The 17726-nt window shown below is 41.3% G+C and overlaps 1 protein-coding gene across 1 annotated transcript; it reads left to right on the plus strand.

Annotated features, from left to right (window-relative positions):
- Nucleotides 1–1557: 1557 nt before the first annotated feature.
- Nucleotides 1558–16511, plus strand: ankrd52a (ankyrin repeat domain 52a). Its single transcript, XM_017419278.3, has 28 exons — nt 1558–1768; nt 2309–2392; nt 2487–2565; nt 2713–2783; nt 3021–3221; nt 3329–3416; nt 3667–3809; nt 3994–4206; nt 5469–5547; nt 5641–5755; nt 5932–6014; nt 6123–6240; nt 6315–6383; nt 6486–6626; nt 8003–8065; nt 8188–8299; nt 9321–9392; nt 9486–9687; nt 9792–9879; nt 9996–10113; nt 10479–10698; nt 10788–10872; nt 10986–11069; nt 12588–12733; nt 12947–13029; nt 13137–13219; nt 13987–14078; nt 14588–16511. Exons 1-28 carry the CDS (start codon nt 1742–1744, stop codon nt 14857–14859), a joined length of 3231 nt encoding a protein of 1076 aa, XP_017274767.1. The 5' UTR covers nt 1558–1741; the 3' UTR covers nt 14860–16511.
- The last annotated feature ends 1215 nt before the right edge of the window (nt 16512–17726 follow it).

Raw genomic sequence — 17726 nt, forward strand, 5'->3', positions numbered from 1 at the left:
CAGGTAGCACAAATAGATCTATGCATTAAAAGCAGCAAGTGTCTGAAAAACATTACAACTTACATACAAAAACTTACAAAAGCACAAAAAAATACTTCAAAAACACTCCACAAAAAATAAATTTCACTTATCTGAATTTTATATGTACAGATATGCATCGTTTAATGGTTTAAAATAAAAAAATTAAATAAGAAAAATCTAGTTATTTCCATGCAGTGTCCAGAAAGAGGTATTGTTCAGCTTGTAGGGCACCACAACTGCTTCCACCGACCTCCATCATCATCATCATATGAAATTACTTTTTGTCACAACAAAAAATAATGGCTGGTAAAATATTTGAGTGGCTAGTAAAAAAAATTTTAATTTCCACCCCTGTTTGAGAGTAAAAACGAGGAGATTGACAAAAATGCTTGTTTATTTCAGTCTCAGATTTCCTATAAATCATTGGGTGGTTAACAAGAACTGCTTCACTGACGTCTCCCCAGCCCTGGATGTCTGAGATTAGCCAACATCACGGCTGTTTCTAAGTGACATGCATTCAGAAACAGAAACAGACCTGCTGCTTCTTTTGTTATTTCAGAGATTAGAAAGGAATTCTCTTCTTCTTCTCCTCTGGCTAAATTTTCTCCAAAGCAACCTGCCATCGCAGCGCAGTTGCAAACTCCAGCTGCTTTTAGACGAGCAAAAATGACAAACTAGCCACACAATTATTTGTCTACACTGACAGCAAAAGTTGTCTGCTCCGGGACAAATATAGGTGAGCATTTTGGCCTGGACCCATAAACAGAGTTAGGCCTGGGGTCTCTTTTTTTCCAACGGCCCGTAACCGGCATGGACCTGGGTCAGAGGTGGCCCACAGGTGCTATAAATATACTTATTTACCTATAAATATTCTTCTTTCATTTTTAGCCTGATTTGGTTCAGACCTGAACCGGATCAGAGCCAAAACGTTTTCTGTAGATGTCAGGCAGAATGATCCCAGCCCGACCCAGAACATGGTCAAATGCCTTCCCCAAGTCCACAAAACACATGCAGGGTTGGGCAAACTCCCATGACCCCTTGAAGACCCTAGTGAGGGTAAAGAGCTGGTCCAGTGATCCGCGGCCCAAATGGAACCCATATTGTTCCTTTTGAATCTTACTTCCAGTAGTAATATAATGTTTTTGCTGGAATAACCATAATGAACAACTCGCAGCAGTCTAAATGCTCATGAAATAAATATAATTTAATTTCAAACAGCTATGAAATCTATGATTTTGGAGTTGGTTTAGATGGTCTTTGCCCCAGGCTTGCTGTAGGTTGTCAACCTGGTCAAAATCTCTGTTTTTTTCCAAAATTGAGGTCGTTTAAAGAGCTTTCTACAACAAGTAAGATAATGTTTATAACTTTTCTACAGAATACTTTAACAAAATGTAACTATCGCTTTTAACTTTTCTTTCAGTCGTGGTTTTAACAAGCGTTAAATCTGGGTGCAGTACCCCTTTCTGCCGCACGGTGTCGACATTTCGCCCGCGTTGGAGGGAGCAGACCGCCACGCCTGTAGGCGGACCAGCACACAGTCGTAGCCCAGCGTCGTCAGAGCAGACACTGGAAATAGACAACAACAGTGACAGACAGAGACCGCATTTCTCTCTTGCTTTTAGTTATGGGTGTAGTCTGAGAGGTGGATACAGTAGCGCACCGCAATTTACCTCGAAGTTTTATCCTCATGAAGGAGCTCCGTCCTGGCTGAGTTTGGGAGATGGGAGTACTTAACATTGCAGACCAGGTAATGCTAAAAGAAAGCGCTCTGTGTTTGCGCCGCCGTGGCGCAGTCTATTTGCTGGTAATGCCCTTACTCTACTGCGCAACATGCTACGTATTCATCGAACATTGCCGTGCTTATTTGTGATGCATGCCTGTTTCTTTGCGGATATCCTGACAACGATGTTGGTTTTGCTTTTAATTCGCGCTGCTCGGTCTTTAGGGCGGTAATGTTTGCGTTGTTGGCAGTAAATCCTGATCCGTAGTCTGGGTCGGGGCCAGCTCATTTGGCTAGCTGACGTAAGTACTAAGACACGGGCCTGTAGGCCTCAGCCTCGACTCGGTCTAATTGCTGGGGCGAAAAAGGGGGTTAAAGCCAGGTTTGTTGCCGTGAACGTTTTGGAAAGCAACATTTACCGCCCTCAATGAGTCTTAAATAATTCGCCTTATCGAAAAATGTAAACCATTTGAGCGGGGTCGAGTAAATCGCGGATGTGAAGTGATGACTGCATCCGATCGGGTCTGGATATGAGCAGTAATTCAGCTGGTGTTTGTTGTGTTACAGCCTCCTCTGGTCCAGGCCGTCTTCAGTCGTAATACTGAAGAAGTTCAACTGTTATTGCACAAAAAGGAAGATGTCAACGCACTGGTAAGGCTGGAGCACACCGTGTTCATGAAGGTGGAGGTTAGGCTCAGTCTGTTCCTAAGTGATGGTGTTTTTTTTTTTTTTTTTTTTTTGTCAGGACCAGGAGCGCCGCACGCCTCTTCATGCTGCTGCCTGTGTGGGTGATGTCCATATAATGGACCTCCTCATTGAATCAGGTGAGTCCGCTGTGTCTGATCCACACATCTGTTTGTCACACTAACAGCACACACAGATGTGCAGGTATTTTAGATGTGGAACACTGAAGATCTGCTGCGTTTTGCTCATTCTGACTTCTTTGTCCGGGTGTTTCTGACTCCTTACAGGTGCCAGTGTTAATGCTAAAGACCACATATGGTTGACCCCGTTGCACAGAGCGGCTGCTTCTAGGAATGACGTAAGCCTACATTACAAAAAGTGTTATTATTTCTGATTTGGTATTTGAATTACTGCCCGAAAGCGAAGGGGCAGTAATGTATTTGTGTGTGTTTGTTTGGGAAATCAGTCTGTCAAGGAATACAAGGGCCCTAATTCTAATTGCTCCTTTTATGGTTCTGAAACATTGCACTGATGGAAGGTAATGCAGCAAGCTGTGGATTTACTAAAGCCGTAATGATTGCCTCCATCTCCCCAGAGGGCAGTGGGTCTTCTGCTGAGGCGCGGAGCCGAGGCGAACGCGCGAGACAAGTTTTGGCAGACGCCGCTGCATGTGGCGGCTGCCAACCGTGCCACGCGCTGCGCAGAGGCCCTGCTGACCCAGCTGAGCAACCTGAACATGGCAGATCGCACTGGCCGGACTGCCTTACACCACGCAGCTCAAAGTGGGTTCCAGGAGGTGAGACTGCAGCCAATTACTTTACCCTTTACAGATTTACCTAACAAGAAGAAAAAAAAACCTAATGGTGGATGCTTTTTTTCCTCACCCTGTATTTTGTCTTCCAGATGGTGAAGCTGCTGCTGAACAAAGGGGCCAACCTGAGTGCCATTGATAAGAAGGAGAGACAGCCTATTCATTCTGCTGCTTATTTGGGTAAGCTAGGTCCACGTTGTCACTAGTTCAGAAGTTTTCCTCATCATACGGCACCTTTTTTATTGGCTGGACTAGCTCAGATGAGATAGAGGGCACACATAAGGTGCAGTCTGTGTAAAGGACACAGCAGTCAATCAATAAAACAACATTTACTTTCATTTTAAATCCTCTTAAGTAGTTATTACTTTGTAGAAATAAGTCAAATTAAAAACGTTTTTTTGTTCTTTGTTTATTTGTTTGTTTTTCCCAGGACATTTGGAGGTTGTGAAGATGCTGGTTTCCCGCGGTGCCGACAAGAGCTGCAAAGATAAGCTGGGTTACACACCTCTCCATGCTGCTGCTGCGAGCGGTCACATTGAAATTGTAAAGTACCTACTGAGGATGGGGGCAGAGGTGAGAACCTATGCTTTTCTTGTTCGATACAATGTTTTCTATTCCAGTAACCAACCCAGCTGAGCTTCCTCCTTGTCAATTTTTAAGTGTAAAAGAACATTTTTAAGGAGCCGCGTGCAGCACGTGTTTTAAATGAGTAACTTTCCAGCTGAAGTGTGATGTTTTGTTGGTGTGTTGCGGTCAGATTGATGAGCCTAATGGCTTTGGGAACACTGCGCTCCACGTTGCCTGCTACATGGGGCAGGAAGCTGTGGCTACAGAACTGGTGAACCACGGCGCTAACGTTAACCAGCCCAACAAGTGCGGCTACACCCCTCTGCACCTGGCTGCCGTCTCCACCAACGGTGCCCTCTGTCTGGAGTTGCTGGTCAACAATGGGGCAGATGTCAACCAGCAGGTACGAAAAAAAAATATATATATATATTTTTGTTTGTTTGTTTAAGGATGAACTCTGAACACTGTCTACAAAATCAGGTCTCCACTTTGAGACATTCATACGACTGGAAATACTGTTTACTTAACATACTTGTATTCTCAGATAAGGGTTACTTTTATGAAATTAAAGGGCAACAGAACATGTTTTGCTGCTGCTTTTTCAAACTTTCAGTGAGACCCTGTGACTGAGTTGGACCCAGAAACTTTAATTAGTCTCTTTCAACAAGACAAGACCCCTGCGTCACATTAATAGTCACTAGAAGTGAGTTAATTTAGCTTCTTATAAGCTGCTGAGAGGAGTCTGACAAAATGTTTATTTAGTGAATAAATAGCACAGCTTTAGCTTTTCATCTTTATATCAGGTATATTTAGCTCATTACTCTACCGTGTCTGAGCCAAATGACAAATAAATCTTGGACTGTAAGTTCTTTTGTCAAACTCTATATAAGGTGTAGAGCATAATATTTAAAACTGCTCCTATTTACAGGTAGTTTGCTACTTGTTTTTATGACAAACAGCTTGTTATGAGAAAGCGAGGCTGAAATGACTTTCTGAGTTTTAGGGCTGTGGCGTTAGCTCTCAGAGAGGAGTGGTGTGCTTTTCTCAAATTAATAATAACTGTTATACTATAATTAGGTCCTCGCTGATATATAACAGAGAGTTTAGTAAGCTGAAACATGTAAAAGTGAAGTTTTAAGTTTCTTCCATCCACAGATGCTTTGTCTTAGACAACCGGTGAGGACTTGGACGCTAACATGGCCTGCTTTGCCAATAAGACCCCAGAAAGAAAGGGTTAAAGTAACATCCATGATTTACTGTCCAGTCTCACTTAAATGGCAAATGTCCAGCATGGACCGTTTCTCCCTTACGTCCCTTTCACTGAAATGTCTGAGTGAAGTGTGAGGAATTTACTGAATGTTTTCACTTGACCACGATGGTGAAGCCATTAATGTTTATGTCTCCGGGGTTTTATTGCAGAATATCTGACAGTAAAATAATTAGGTTGTCCTCTGTAGCTGCTCTGAATAATAATCAACATGCCAGGGTTTGAAAAGAATCAAGAAGCTACTTAAAAATAAAATCATAATTTCAAGATTTACTGAGACATTCGTGCAGGCTGGACTGTGCGTTACCCGACCAGTCCATCAGTCCTCATGAAACCTTAATTTTACAGTGAATATGTGAAGTTTTCTCTTTTGGTGAAGTGTTTGCTCTTCTCCTCAGAGTAAAGAAGGGAAGAGCCCCCTGCACATGGCAGCCATTCACGGACGCTTCACACGCTCTCAGATCCTCATCCAAAATGGTATCCGACACTGTGCTGAGAGAAAATGTTCTTCATGCCTTCTCTTCTTTAAATGTGTCTTTGACGCGCTCCCTCTTTCTCGCTTCGCGTCAGGTGGGGAGATTGACTGCGTGGATAAGTATGGCAATACCCCTCTCCACGTTGCTGCTAAGTATGGCCATGAACTGCTGATCAGCACTCTGATGACCAACGGAGCGGACACGGCCAGGTGCGGGGGTATTTGGGATTGTCAGGAAAATATAAACTTGCTAAAAGGTTGTAAAAATAAAATACTTCTTTTGCAATACAAAGGCGAATTAATTCCTTCAGGTGTGAAGCTGTAAGACCGATGAATTTCAGTGAAGTTTGTTTTTTATATAGTGACTTTTTTTTGCTTTTTTTCAGACGTGGGATCCATGGAATGTTCCCTTTGCACTTAGCTGTGCTGTACGGGTTTTCAGACTGTTGTCGCAAGTTACTCTCCTCAGGTCTGTTCCAAGAATGTGTGCAATCAGATTTCCATAAAGCTTTAAAATCTGCGTTTGTGTGCATTGCGACATGGCTTTCAGCTGGAGCTTTTCTCAACAATCCTTCAGGTCAGCTGTATAGTATAGTTTCATCCATGAGTAAAGAGCACGTGCTATCGGCTGGGTTTGACATCAACACCCCGGACAACTTTGGGAGGACCTGTCTACACGCTGCTGCCTCTGGAGGGTAAAAAAACCCCCACTGTTTTTTAGGATACATTTTGTGTTTTCATGTTTTCTAACAGTAATCTGTCTTTACAGAAATGTTGAATGTCTGAACCTGCTCTTAAGTAGTGGTACCGACTTGAATAAGAGAGACATAATGGGAAGGTGAGTTTCCTATCATCTTGTGTGTTTATTTGGCTGAATAGAATGAGTTGGACATTTAAAACGAGTGCTAATCTTGACTGACTTGTTGCACGCACCCTGCAGGACACCATTGCACTACGCTGCTGCTAATGGGAGGTACCAGTGCACTGTAACCCTGGTGAGCGCTGGCGCTGAGGTCAACGAGCCTGACCAGACGGGCTGCACTCCCCTGCACTACTGTGCTGCCTCCCAAGCCTTCAGCAGGTTGGAGACACGTTCATTTCTTCCATCTGTTTTTGTTTTGAAGCAGCAGACTCTACACCGCGCAGATTGTACGTCCTAAAACAGATTGCAGGATTTATATCAATGAGTATTCTGTATATTTTTGTAAATATATTTTGTCTGATAGTAAATCAAAAAGTGATGCCACACAAAATAAAGGTGATTCTGATAGATGGAGGATGCACGCAGCAGTGACAAAGAACAATGTTGGATATAGTTGATGCTCTGACTGCTGGTGATTCTCCAAAATGTCCAATTTATGGAGGTTCTCAGTTTCCTTATGTAACAATTTTTTTTTTTTTTTTCTCAAAATAGTCGGTCGTTAAAAGCTTCTTGGTTTAGTCACGGATGTCTCCCAACTCTTCTCAGAAGCGTCAGAGCTGTATTTTGACACAAGCTCTCCATAGACAAAACACATCTGAGGTTACAACATGAAATGTCCAGGTCTAAAACTCACCCTGATGATAAATTATAATTATTTCCAAATTGGTCCAAATTTATTTTCATTTCAAAAGTGGACTCTGGTAGGTTAAATAATAGGCTCGGTCTTAAAACAGTTCTGCAAAATGGCTGCAAAAAATGTGAGCTTTTCAGAAATAAAGCGAGTATCGCCAAACCAGAAGGGGCGTGGAGCAGACCTGAGCTGCGCTGAAGAGGCAATAAATGTGTGATGGACGTCTCCCTCGTATCGTTTTCAAAACATGACCAATTAGCTCAGTTTAGCGAATTTCTTTGTGGTTAATTATAATTTTTTGTGTCGTCATTATCAATCTTCCATCAGTCTGGGTGGAGATGGTTAACAAAATAATGTGCACAGCCAAGAATACAGTCATGGAAGTCATGCACACAAAAAGGGCCATGATTTTTTTTAAAAAAACTGTCTGAGTGAAATGTAGCTACACAGCTTTCTGGTCAATTTTTCATGAACAGTCAGAAATCAGGGAAACTGCAACTAATAATTTGCTAATTTTCTCCTAATTTTCTTGCAATTTTGAGTCTCCAACAGTCGCAACCCAGTGAGAAACGACCTCAACCTACACTAAAACAAGCATTGATGTTGGCACAATCTGTCCTGTCCTTACCCATCTCATCACTAAATAATGTAATGAACTGTTTGAATTCTGAAGCATGTTGGGGGGCAACTTTGGCCTCCCGTGAAAGTAAGAAAGTTGCAAAAAAGAAGCATTTATTACTAGTTTTTGAACCAGAAGCAGATCTTCTTAAGTTTTTTTTCATTTAAAGTAATTTCTCAACTTGGAAGTTTGTTTTCAGGGTTAAATGTCCAAATTTGTTGAGCTACTGAAATGATATACAATTTTCGAATGTCTGAACATTATTTTGTGTTTTTAACTTTGCAGAACTGATCGTAACTTTTCTGGGAACCATCAAAGTAACGAGGATGAAACGAGGGAGTCGTACTTGTGAGTTTTAGTTCCCTCATCTTCTCTATTTGACCACAGCACTGGCTTCAAAATAAAAATAAGTTCTAATAGTTGAAAAAGAACCACAGCATTAACGTATGTTGTCGTCTTTTCCTACGCAGCTGCTTGGAGCATCTTTTGGACAATGGTGCTGATCCATCGATGGTCAACTCCAAAGGTTACAGTGCTGTTCACTATGCAGCTTACCACGGCAACAAACAGAACCTGGAGCTGGTGAGCGTTCACTTCGTCGCATGTCACACTTTAGACGTTAAATAAACAGTGTTTTGAACTGAAAACACACAAACTCACATCTTTGGGCTTTTTAAGCAAGCGTAGAATCACGCCCCCTCTCTAGTTGTGTTTTTGTGTTATGATGAAGTCCGTGTTTGTGAGTTCGCCAAGTTTGATGAAGACAACTTTCCAGTCTTTTTTTTTTTTTTTTTCCCTTGAATATATCATATTCCAATTCTGTTTTTACTGGAAACACACAAATGGCTGAATTTACTTTTACTTTGCCAAAAGCAGATGAGCGATTGTTTGTCAGGATCTGAAGTGTCTCCTCTGACAGTTTCAGGACTTATTTGGGGTTTGCAGTTACGAGTTAAGGCTAACATTTGGGCTCTGGTATCAGGCAGTGCCGAAAAAGGGCATTAGTTACTTGCGAGCTGAGATTTGAGGATTAAACGGTTTAAAAACCTTTACCTTTTGAATCTTTTTTGTGTGTTTCTCTTATTTGCTGCAGTCTTTGTCGCTGAATTGCTCTCTCTCTCTCACCCTAAAACCCAAACAGCTTTTCGGTGTAGCAGCTACAGCAGCTGTTTTATTTTAATGTAATTTCCTCAGAGTGAACTCTATCTGGCCTCTACAGTTTCTGTAAAGTTACAGAAACTGAAGCCTCCAAATTGTTAAAGGAGCAGTCTATGGGAAGCGTTCAGTGACGCAGTACATGGTGGGAGGATTTTAGGACTGCTGTTGGGCAGACACTGTTGAAATGCAAAGAGCTGGAAGTGCTGGTCTGTAAAAACGTGCCGACACAAAGATGGCTCTCGCTCACGCTGGCCCTGCAGTGTAATTGAGGCTATTATGTGTAAGCCCATGGCTCTCTGCTAAGAGTTTCTTGGAAACACTTTGCTTATGGCGTTGTTTTTCATGTTGTCTTGTTAATTTGTTTTGGTGCAAAGTTAGTAATGTAGCACGTTCAGTTGTAGGTCGTCTAAATGACTTTATATTGACTGCTGTGCCTTATTTTTAGCTCTTGGAGATGTCCTTTAATGCACTAGGAGACATAGAGAGCAGTATTCCTGTCAGTCCCCTGCACCTCGCTGTAAGTGTTACATGCGAGGTCACCTCTTGTTGTAATTTGCCTATTAATCAGACTCGATGCAAAGATGTGACGGACTTTTCTCCGCTCCCTCAGGCTGACAGGGGCCACTGGCAGGCTCTGCACGTGCTCACAGAGACCGCAGCCTACGTGGACATGCAGGACGCTGCCGGTCGCTCTGTGCTCTACTTGGCTGCACAGAAAGGCTATGCTCGCTGTGTGGAGGTCCTTTTGGCTCAGGGAGCCTCCTGTCTCCTCAATGACAACCATCTCATGTGGACTCCAATTCATGTTGCAGGTACTGCTGCTCGCAGCTGGAAGAGTTCATTCGTTAGCAGCTGTTTCCTGCTGGTACCTTTTGAATATTATATTTTATGTACTTTTTTTTTTTTTTTTTACCAGCTGCCAATGGTCACTCAGACTGCTTGAGGATGATGATTGACTATGGGGAGGAGGGGGATCTTACCAACGTGACAGACAAATTTGGACAGTGAGTTTATTTATTTATTCATTTTCCCTCAGAAACACGATCCAAATTAAAACATTTGAATAGCATAAGCTAATTTTCCTAAATGTACATTTTGATTGTTTCTTTTTCCTCTTCAGGACTCCACTAATGTTAGCTGTTGTGGGAGGTCACACTGACTGTGTCCACTTCCTGCTGGAGAAAGGTGCCCTGCCGGACGCCAAGGACAAGAGGGGCTGCGCAGCTTTGCACAGAGGGGTAGGTCAAAATCACTTCATACATTTCTGTAGCAGAGAATCAATGTTATCATAAAAAACAACTTAGGATAAGTGTTTGGTTGGACAGTAAAGGTTGACTTAGGCAATCTAAATGTTTCATCTCCCTTCTCCTTAGGGTAAATTAGTATTATTTTTTGGTGTTTCCTTGGATTACACTCCAGTATACAGTACTTCCATCTCTCTTGACTTGATGTACAATTTCTTAGATTAGGGATGAATTCATATTGAATGTATTTAAAATATTAGGCTGACTGCTTTAATGTTTTTACTGCTTTAATGAATTAATTTTGTTGCTGCGTTTTTGTCAGCGGAGCTTCTCATTTCTCCTCGTTGATCTGTCAACAGGCAGTTTTAGGACACGATGACTGTGTGACGACCCTGCTGGAGCACAAAGCTTCTGCGTTGTGTCGGGACGCCCAGGGTAGGACACCGTTGCACTATGCTGCCTCCAGAGGCCACGCTGAGATACTGGCCAGTCTGGTGCAGGCCGCCGTGGCGACTGACTCACAAGATAAATTGCTGGACAACAAACAATACACCCCATTACACTGGGCTGCTTACAAAGGTTTGCTCAAATTGACTGACTGAAAATGGCTAAACCTCTAACATTAATGATGCAACTAATCACAGCAAGAATCTGTTGTTTGTTTCTAGGGCACGAAGACTGTTTGGAGGTTTTACTTGAATTAAAAAATATACACGAAGAGGGAAACCCTTTCACCCCCCTGCACTGTGCTCTGTGAGTCCTAACATTATACTTTATGTCAGAAATGACTGCTTTTAAAGTTAAAAACCAAACAAACACTTGAATGAGATGAAATAATTTGGTTGACTCGGTGGTGGTGTTTGTAGGATGAACGGCCACAGCGGTCCTGCAGAGAGGCTGCTGGAATCTGCTGGTGTTCACATGATTAACACCAGAGACGCCAAAGGAAGGTAAGTCTGCCGAACTCAGGGTGATTAATTTATTAGAAAAACAGCTCTGATGTAGAAGTAAAGTATTGCCACGTGTCTCCTTTTGTTCATTTTAGACGAGATGTGTCCTGGGGCTTACATTAACTGCAGTTCCATTTGTACAAAAACTCAAACGTGTTTTAAATTTGATATGAAGTAAAAACAAAACAATAATTTCTGTGCTGCATTAATATTGTTTCAATGAGTTCTAAGTAAAAATAGAACCTCTCCTCTTTCTATTAACCCACCACTGAACATCTTTTTCCCTATTCATCTTGTTTAAAACTAATGTCCATATCCTGAAAATCCTGAGTGGATGTTTTCTTTTTATACATGTAATAAAAATGGGTCCCCAGCCAGACCATGGACCGGGATTGTTTCTTAAAACATCCATCCATTTTCTTTTCCTGCTTTTTCGTACCGGGTTACGAGGAGCTGGTGTCTATCTCCATCAGTCACCGTGCGAGAGGCGGGGGACACACCTGGACAGGTCGCAAGTCCATCACAGGGACAGATGGAGACAAACGAGACAACTTTTTATACACCTTGGGTGAATTTAGAGTTGAACCTAACATGAGCAGTCTGTGGGAGGAAACCAGAGTACCCATAGAAAACCCAAACATTCACAGCAGAACTTGCAATAAGCCACAGCCTGGTTGAACCTTACGTTGCTGTGAGGCAACAGCTCTAACCACTGCTCCGCCGTGCTGCTGGGCCATAAAGCAGTTGTTACTGAAAGGAGGAAAAAAACCCAACTTCAAATAAGCTCCTTACGCCATAGGGTGATTACACTTAAACAGCACATTTTGTTTCGTAATTACAGCAAAGTGTCACCTGCTGCAGTGTTGCTGTGACCCAATATCCATCAGCTAGACCTGAAACAGACCCTTTGCTCCATCTCATTCATTTGTTTTATTCCAGCTAAAAAAAATGTGTATGTCATTAAACAACCTAAATGATAATGTTGAGCTACAAAGATAAAAATACCTTCTGTTCGTGTCTGTCTTTATCATTATGCTAAATATGTATTTGGCAATGATTTATGCTGTGGTAAACACCATCAGATTGTCTGTGTTTAGCACCTTCTCATCCCTCCCCCCCAGGTCACAGCAAATACTGAAGGCCAGACACGATGCCAAGTATTAGTGTTCTGATTACAGCACATTGAGAATAGTAGAGGATGTTACTGATTTAGCTCAAGCCTGTTTTTGACAAATAATTCATTTATGTTAACATATTTGTTAATGGATGGATGATGATGATGATGGTATACAGGCTAGCACTAACAGAATGACACATCAGTGGACATGCTCTCCCAATGCTCAGACTTACCTATGGATTCACTCACAGCTTTCAGGGAAAAGTTCACCTTCAGTTCAGTGTGATTTGGGTGGTTGATCAGATCTCCACCAGGGGGGTGTGTGTGTGTGTGTGTGTGTGTGTGTGAATAGCTGTGTCGTCACACAACAGTGGATTGTACTGTCTCTTCTGTGCCTGCAGGACCCCACTGCACGCTGCTGCATTTGCTGAGGATGTCTCAGGACTTCAGCTAGTGCTTCGCCATGGGGCAGAGATCAATGCCGTGGATAAAAGTGGACGTTCTGCTCTGATGGTAGCTGCTGACAAGGGCCACAGTGGCACTGTGGGTGAGTCTTACACCTGTCCACTGGCTGCTGTGAGACCCTTCAATGTTGGGAGTTTCACAAAGACAAAATACATTACTGTTTTTTTTTTTTTTTTTAAAAGTAGAAGTGAACAGTTCAGTTTTGGAAATGAAGAGTAGAGAAGTTGTAATTTGTCATGCTGAGTCGTTTAAAAATGGATGTGAAGTGTAATAAATGTGTTTTGGTGCCGCCCAGCCATCCTCCTTCACCGGGCCAAGGCCGACCTGACACTGTTGGATGAGAACAGGAACACTGCCCTGCATCTGGCCTGCAGCAAGGCGAGTCTGTTCTGTTGGCAAAATGGCAATGTTTTATTAAAAAAGACAAACCATTTTCCTTAGATTTTCTGTGTTTGTGACAGAATCCTTCATGTTTTGTTCATCAGGCCCACGAGATGTGTGCTCTGCTGATCCTGGGAGAAATCCACAGTCCCACTCTGATAAATGCCACTAACAGTGCTCTGCAAATGTGAGAACATCTTATTCTTTATAAATTGTACATTTCAAAATAACACCTTTTTATAGATGTTTATCTACCAACACTTACTGCACAAACCATGTTTGTCTAAATGTCATTTTTGTTACTTTACTATGACCATAACCAGAGATGTTTGTCTGTCTGTATTCATTCATAATGTCTCAGTGGTATTAAGAGCATTTATTCCAATTTGCCTCAAATATTCACTCAGACATGGATGAATTAAATATAACTTTGTCAAAAAAAGTCGTTGACACATTACAAAACAAATTCACCATAGCTTACAAAAAACAGCTTCATTTTGATTTTTTTCTCCCAAATATTTCCAAATTACAAATGTGAAGAGATTGTATTTTATGCCCTTAAGGTCAAAGGAAAATTTTGCTGTGACATTGTCTCTCCTCCCACTTCTTCTAGTCAATATAGGAAGTTGTTACAGTTTTCACATTTAATCTTCTGTGCTCACCATGAAAGTGTGATATTTGAATTTGTGCCATTAATTTGGAACGGTTTGTGTTTTGCTGTTTCACAGTAAACAAAACGGTAAAAGCAGATAATCAGTTTAATGATAACAGAGTACCCGTGTTATCATTAATACTTACAGTAATGCATGTGTTCAAATTGTCTGCTGCTGGGAAATGATTTTCATGTTGACACTGCTTCTAGATCTTTTCTTAAATGTTATTTTATTATTACATATTAAGTGAGTATTACACCTAAATGAACGGTCATTTAATCTCCATCCGTTTCTTGTCCAGGCCCCTTCATCTTGCAGCTCGAAACGGCCTGGCTACGGTGGTGCAGGCACTGCTGAGCAGAGGAGCCACAGTCCTGGCTGTGGATGAGGAAGGTGAGGCACTCCTAAACTCTGAAGGAAAAAGAAATGTTTCTATGTGTACAAGTTCTTCTAAGGCTTGTCAAATACACATTTATTTAGGTTTAAGCAATTAATGTATTAATTTGTTTAAATAAAAAATACATATCGAGCCAAAAAATATCAGCCACTGTCTGCCCCGATTTCTAAAAAATCTGCATCAGTCATAGAGAAACTCTTTGGTCGACCTCTGGTCTAGTCTATCACAAACGTTTTCTTGTGCATTTAAAGTTAGTTTAGTAACTAAATTTAAAAATAGAAAATTAGTTTTGAGAAGTCAAACCAAAATACTTTGTGTAAAAATTCCAAAATGCTTCATAAAGGTGAGAGGGAAATTTAAAAATGGAGTCATAGTTTCCTGTGGGCTCATCGGAGTGGCACCTGCTGACATTACAGCGTTAATAAACTGTTATTACGTTTGTTCGAGCAGCTTGAAAAGGCGATGACTTGTCACGTACTGATGTGCTTGTGTTGATGTTGACCAGGCCACACCCCAGCTCTGGCCTGTGCTCCCAACAAGGATGTGGCTGACTGCCTGGCTCTGATCCTATCTACCATGAAGCCTTTCCCTCAGCGGGACCCTTCCTCCTGCTCCTCCTCCTCCCCCACGGTCTCCTCCTCCGCGGGTCTCAACCTGCTGAAGCACTGCGGCATCACCGCCGCCTGCTCCCCTCTGCCCAGCAATGGCCTCCACAACGGCTACGTCAAAGACCGCCACGGTGCACCGGTTGGCCTGGATGGGTGTCTGTCTGAGTGAGGTCTCGCGCTCTCCCCTCCTCCTCCCCTCAGTCAGCTGCTATTAACATCACCACCACCAGGGGGCAACTACCTTAAACATGGTCAAGAGGACCAGAACAGCACCCACCCACATGTCTGTTTTCTCCGTATGTACGTGTTTGTGTGTCTGTGTGTGCGTGAGTGTTTGGTCTTCTCTTGAGGTGCAGTCAAACCTATTATGCAATTAGACCCCATTCCTCCATCTCCTAGTAGTGCTTAATGCGTCAAGGCAGATTGCTCTACAAGGTCACTCAGATGAGTCGAGGCATTCAAGATAAACACTAGCAATCTGGCCATCTCTAAATTATTTAACCCTTTAAAACCCATGCAAACATCGTCCTATAGCCAACATTTAGGAGCATGGAAGTGTCCGTTTCAGCTGTCCTTCTCTTCATATCATTCAGTAGAAAACTCATATCGTGTTTAATCGGTTGAGGTGACCTTGTAGAGGATCTTAGAGCCTTCACAAAAGAATGATCAAAGAATTTTAGTTTTTTTGAGGTTTTTCTTTCCTTTTTTTATTGTATGTTAGCCTAGATTTTTATGAAGGAACCACACAAGGGAAAAAAAACAGAAATCTAAATTTTGCTCAAGAGTGCAATGCTTTTTTTTTTTTTTTTGTACTACAGTACAATCTGAAATTTGGAAAAGGGTCTCAAAGTTGTTAATTCCATAGTGTATGCTAAATGTATGGCCTAGAGTTGTTTGGCATTTTAAGATAATTTGGTAATGCTGCTGAATTCATTAGCATGTCTCCTTCCAAAGGAGAGCCATGTTGGGGTCAGCATTAAAACACCCCCCACGTTCGAGATGCTGACAACCTTTCTTTTTTGTTTAAAGATGCTAAATAAGTGTTTGTTAAGCTAGAATGTTTCTAAGCATATAAGTTATGACCAAAGTTGATCAACACTACTATGGCTATAAATTATTTATTTGAGATGAACTGTACTGTATAGAGAAAGACAATAGATCTTGATATACCTCGTCAACTCGTTTAGCAGCTGCTTCATCTTCACCCAGGGTCTGTAGGCCTATTGTTCTCTTTTTGTAAGACTGGAGAACGTCTGTAGGATAGTGACTGACTGAGGCCTTGTTTATTTCTAGATAAAGGCTTTACTAGTAATATCTGCCAACAACACCTCATCAGAGCATCATATATTTGAGAACATAAAAGAACAAGCCATTTCAATTTGTTTCCCCATTTCTTCAACAGTGTTTTTGTTTTTGTTTTTTTGTTTCCTTCAGAAAAGATTTCAGATTTGAATGGCCTAATTAGAGGAGAGGTCGGTTTTGTTTGAAGGCACTAATAATTTTTTTTTGTCGTTTTGAGTTTTTGAAGTTGGACTGGCCATCGACTTTGTGGATTTAAGCTCTGACTAAAGGAGTATTTCCTGGAGCTGACGAACTTGTCTTAAGAATCTAATAGCTTATAAACGCAGCTTCTTTGTGGTGAACTCTGATCCATTTGAACAGATATTTGTATTGGGCAGTTTTTAAGCAATATTTTCTTTTTTTTTTGCCTTTCTGTTAAGTGTTATTGAATAGACAATCACTGTCACAAGGGCTTTTGTTTCCCTAGAATGTGTTTTAATTTTTTTTTTCCTCCTTCTTTTGTCCTTTACCTTCCCCCCCCCCCCCCCCCCCCCTCNTTCACCTTTGATCAGTTTTTTATTATTATAATTGTTTTTTTCCCTTTGATTTATTATATCATGAAAATTTTACCTAAAGACTAAACGAATGGCTTTGTATGTGCCGGGCATTTTACTGTCAGTGTCAATTTAAATGCACTGGATTGCCTTTATGGCATCTTATGAAATGCCTTTTGACCCATGCCTTCTGTATAACGTATCATTTCAGTTTGTTTGCTTTAAGGCAGAATATGATGAGCCCTGTGACGGATTATGTTGCCACCCATTTGAAAGCAACAGCTCTTAACCACAACGACCCCCCCACCGTAACTAGTGGGGTCAAATAAATCTATATTTTGCCCAGCTTGTCCTTATTATCCGGCATTATTGATAACCAGGGAATTGGTATCCCTAAAGAGTAAAATAGGGCTAATAAAAGGAGAAGGGTCTTTTGCTTAGGCCAATACCTGTTGTTTAGATTTCAGGATCAGCAGAAATCCAAATATGTGCTTTTTGGTATTGATTTTGTTGTCTTCTCATTCCATTTTCTGGTATTAAGCATACTAAAGATGATTGTATCAGACCACTAGAGCTGTTGGTGACTTTAGATGTTATATCTATGCTTTTTAGTTGTTGTTTTGAATCATCTGATGGTGGTTGGATTACACTGAGTCGGATGATTTTCCTTGGCGTGAGAACTTCATATCCACTGGTATTGAAGTGGCACAATTGCACACTTTAGTTGACTGGATGAGAGATGAGGACCTAGACTAGGCTTTGTTCTGAAATACTCTACAAAACAAACAAACAAAAAAAAAGATAGGTTTTTGCGTCGTATTAATATTGATTCTCTCAAACTGACAAGAATCCTTTTCAGAGCAGCGATCTCAGTAAGAAAGTGTTGTAGATTTCTACTTGGCATTTCGTTTGACCTCCAGAACTGACTGAAATGAAATGGAACAAATTGGCGAGAGCTCAGCCTTTGTTCCCTTGATCGAATTTTTATTAGAATTGCATTAATATTAATAACAAAGATAGGTACATAGTTTCTTTTTTGTAATCTCAGGATCCCTGCTAAAGCAGCAGGTACAACTTCTTAATTCAATCAGATCTCTGCAGGATGATTATGTCTAAAGATTTTTTTTTTAGATGGGATGTTCCAAAATGACATTGTTTTTTTTTTTTAAAACTCTAATCCCATAGCACTTAATTAGATAGT

This window comes from Kryptolebias marmoratus, linkage group LG8, assembly GCF_001649575.2.
Source record: "Kryptolebias marmoratus isolate JLee-2015 linkage group LG8, ASM164957v2, whole genome shotgun sequence".
In the NCBI taxonomy this organism is placed as follows: domain Eukaryota; kingdom Metazoa; phylum Chordata; class Actinopteri; order Cyprinodontiformes; family Rivulidae; genus Kryptolebias; species Kryptolebias marmoratus.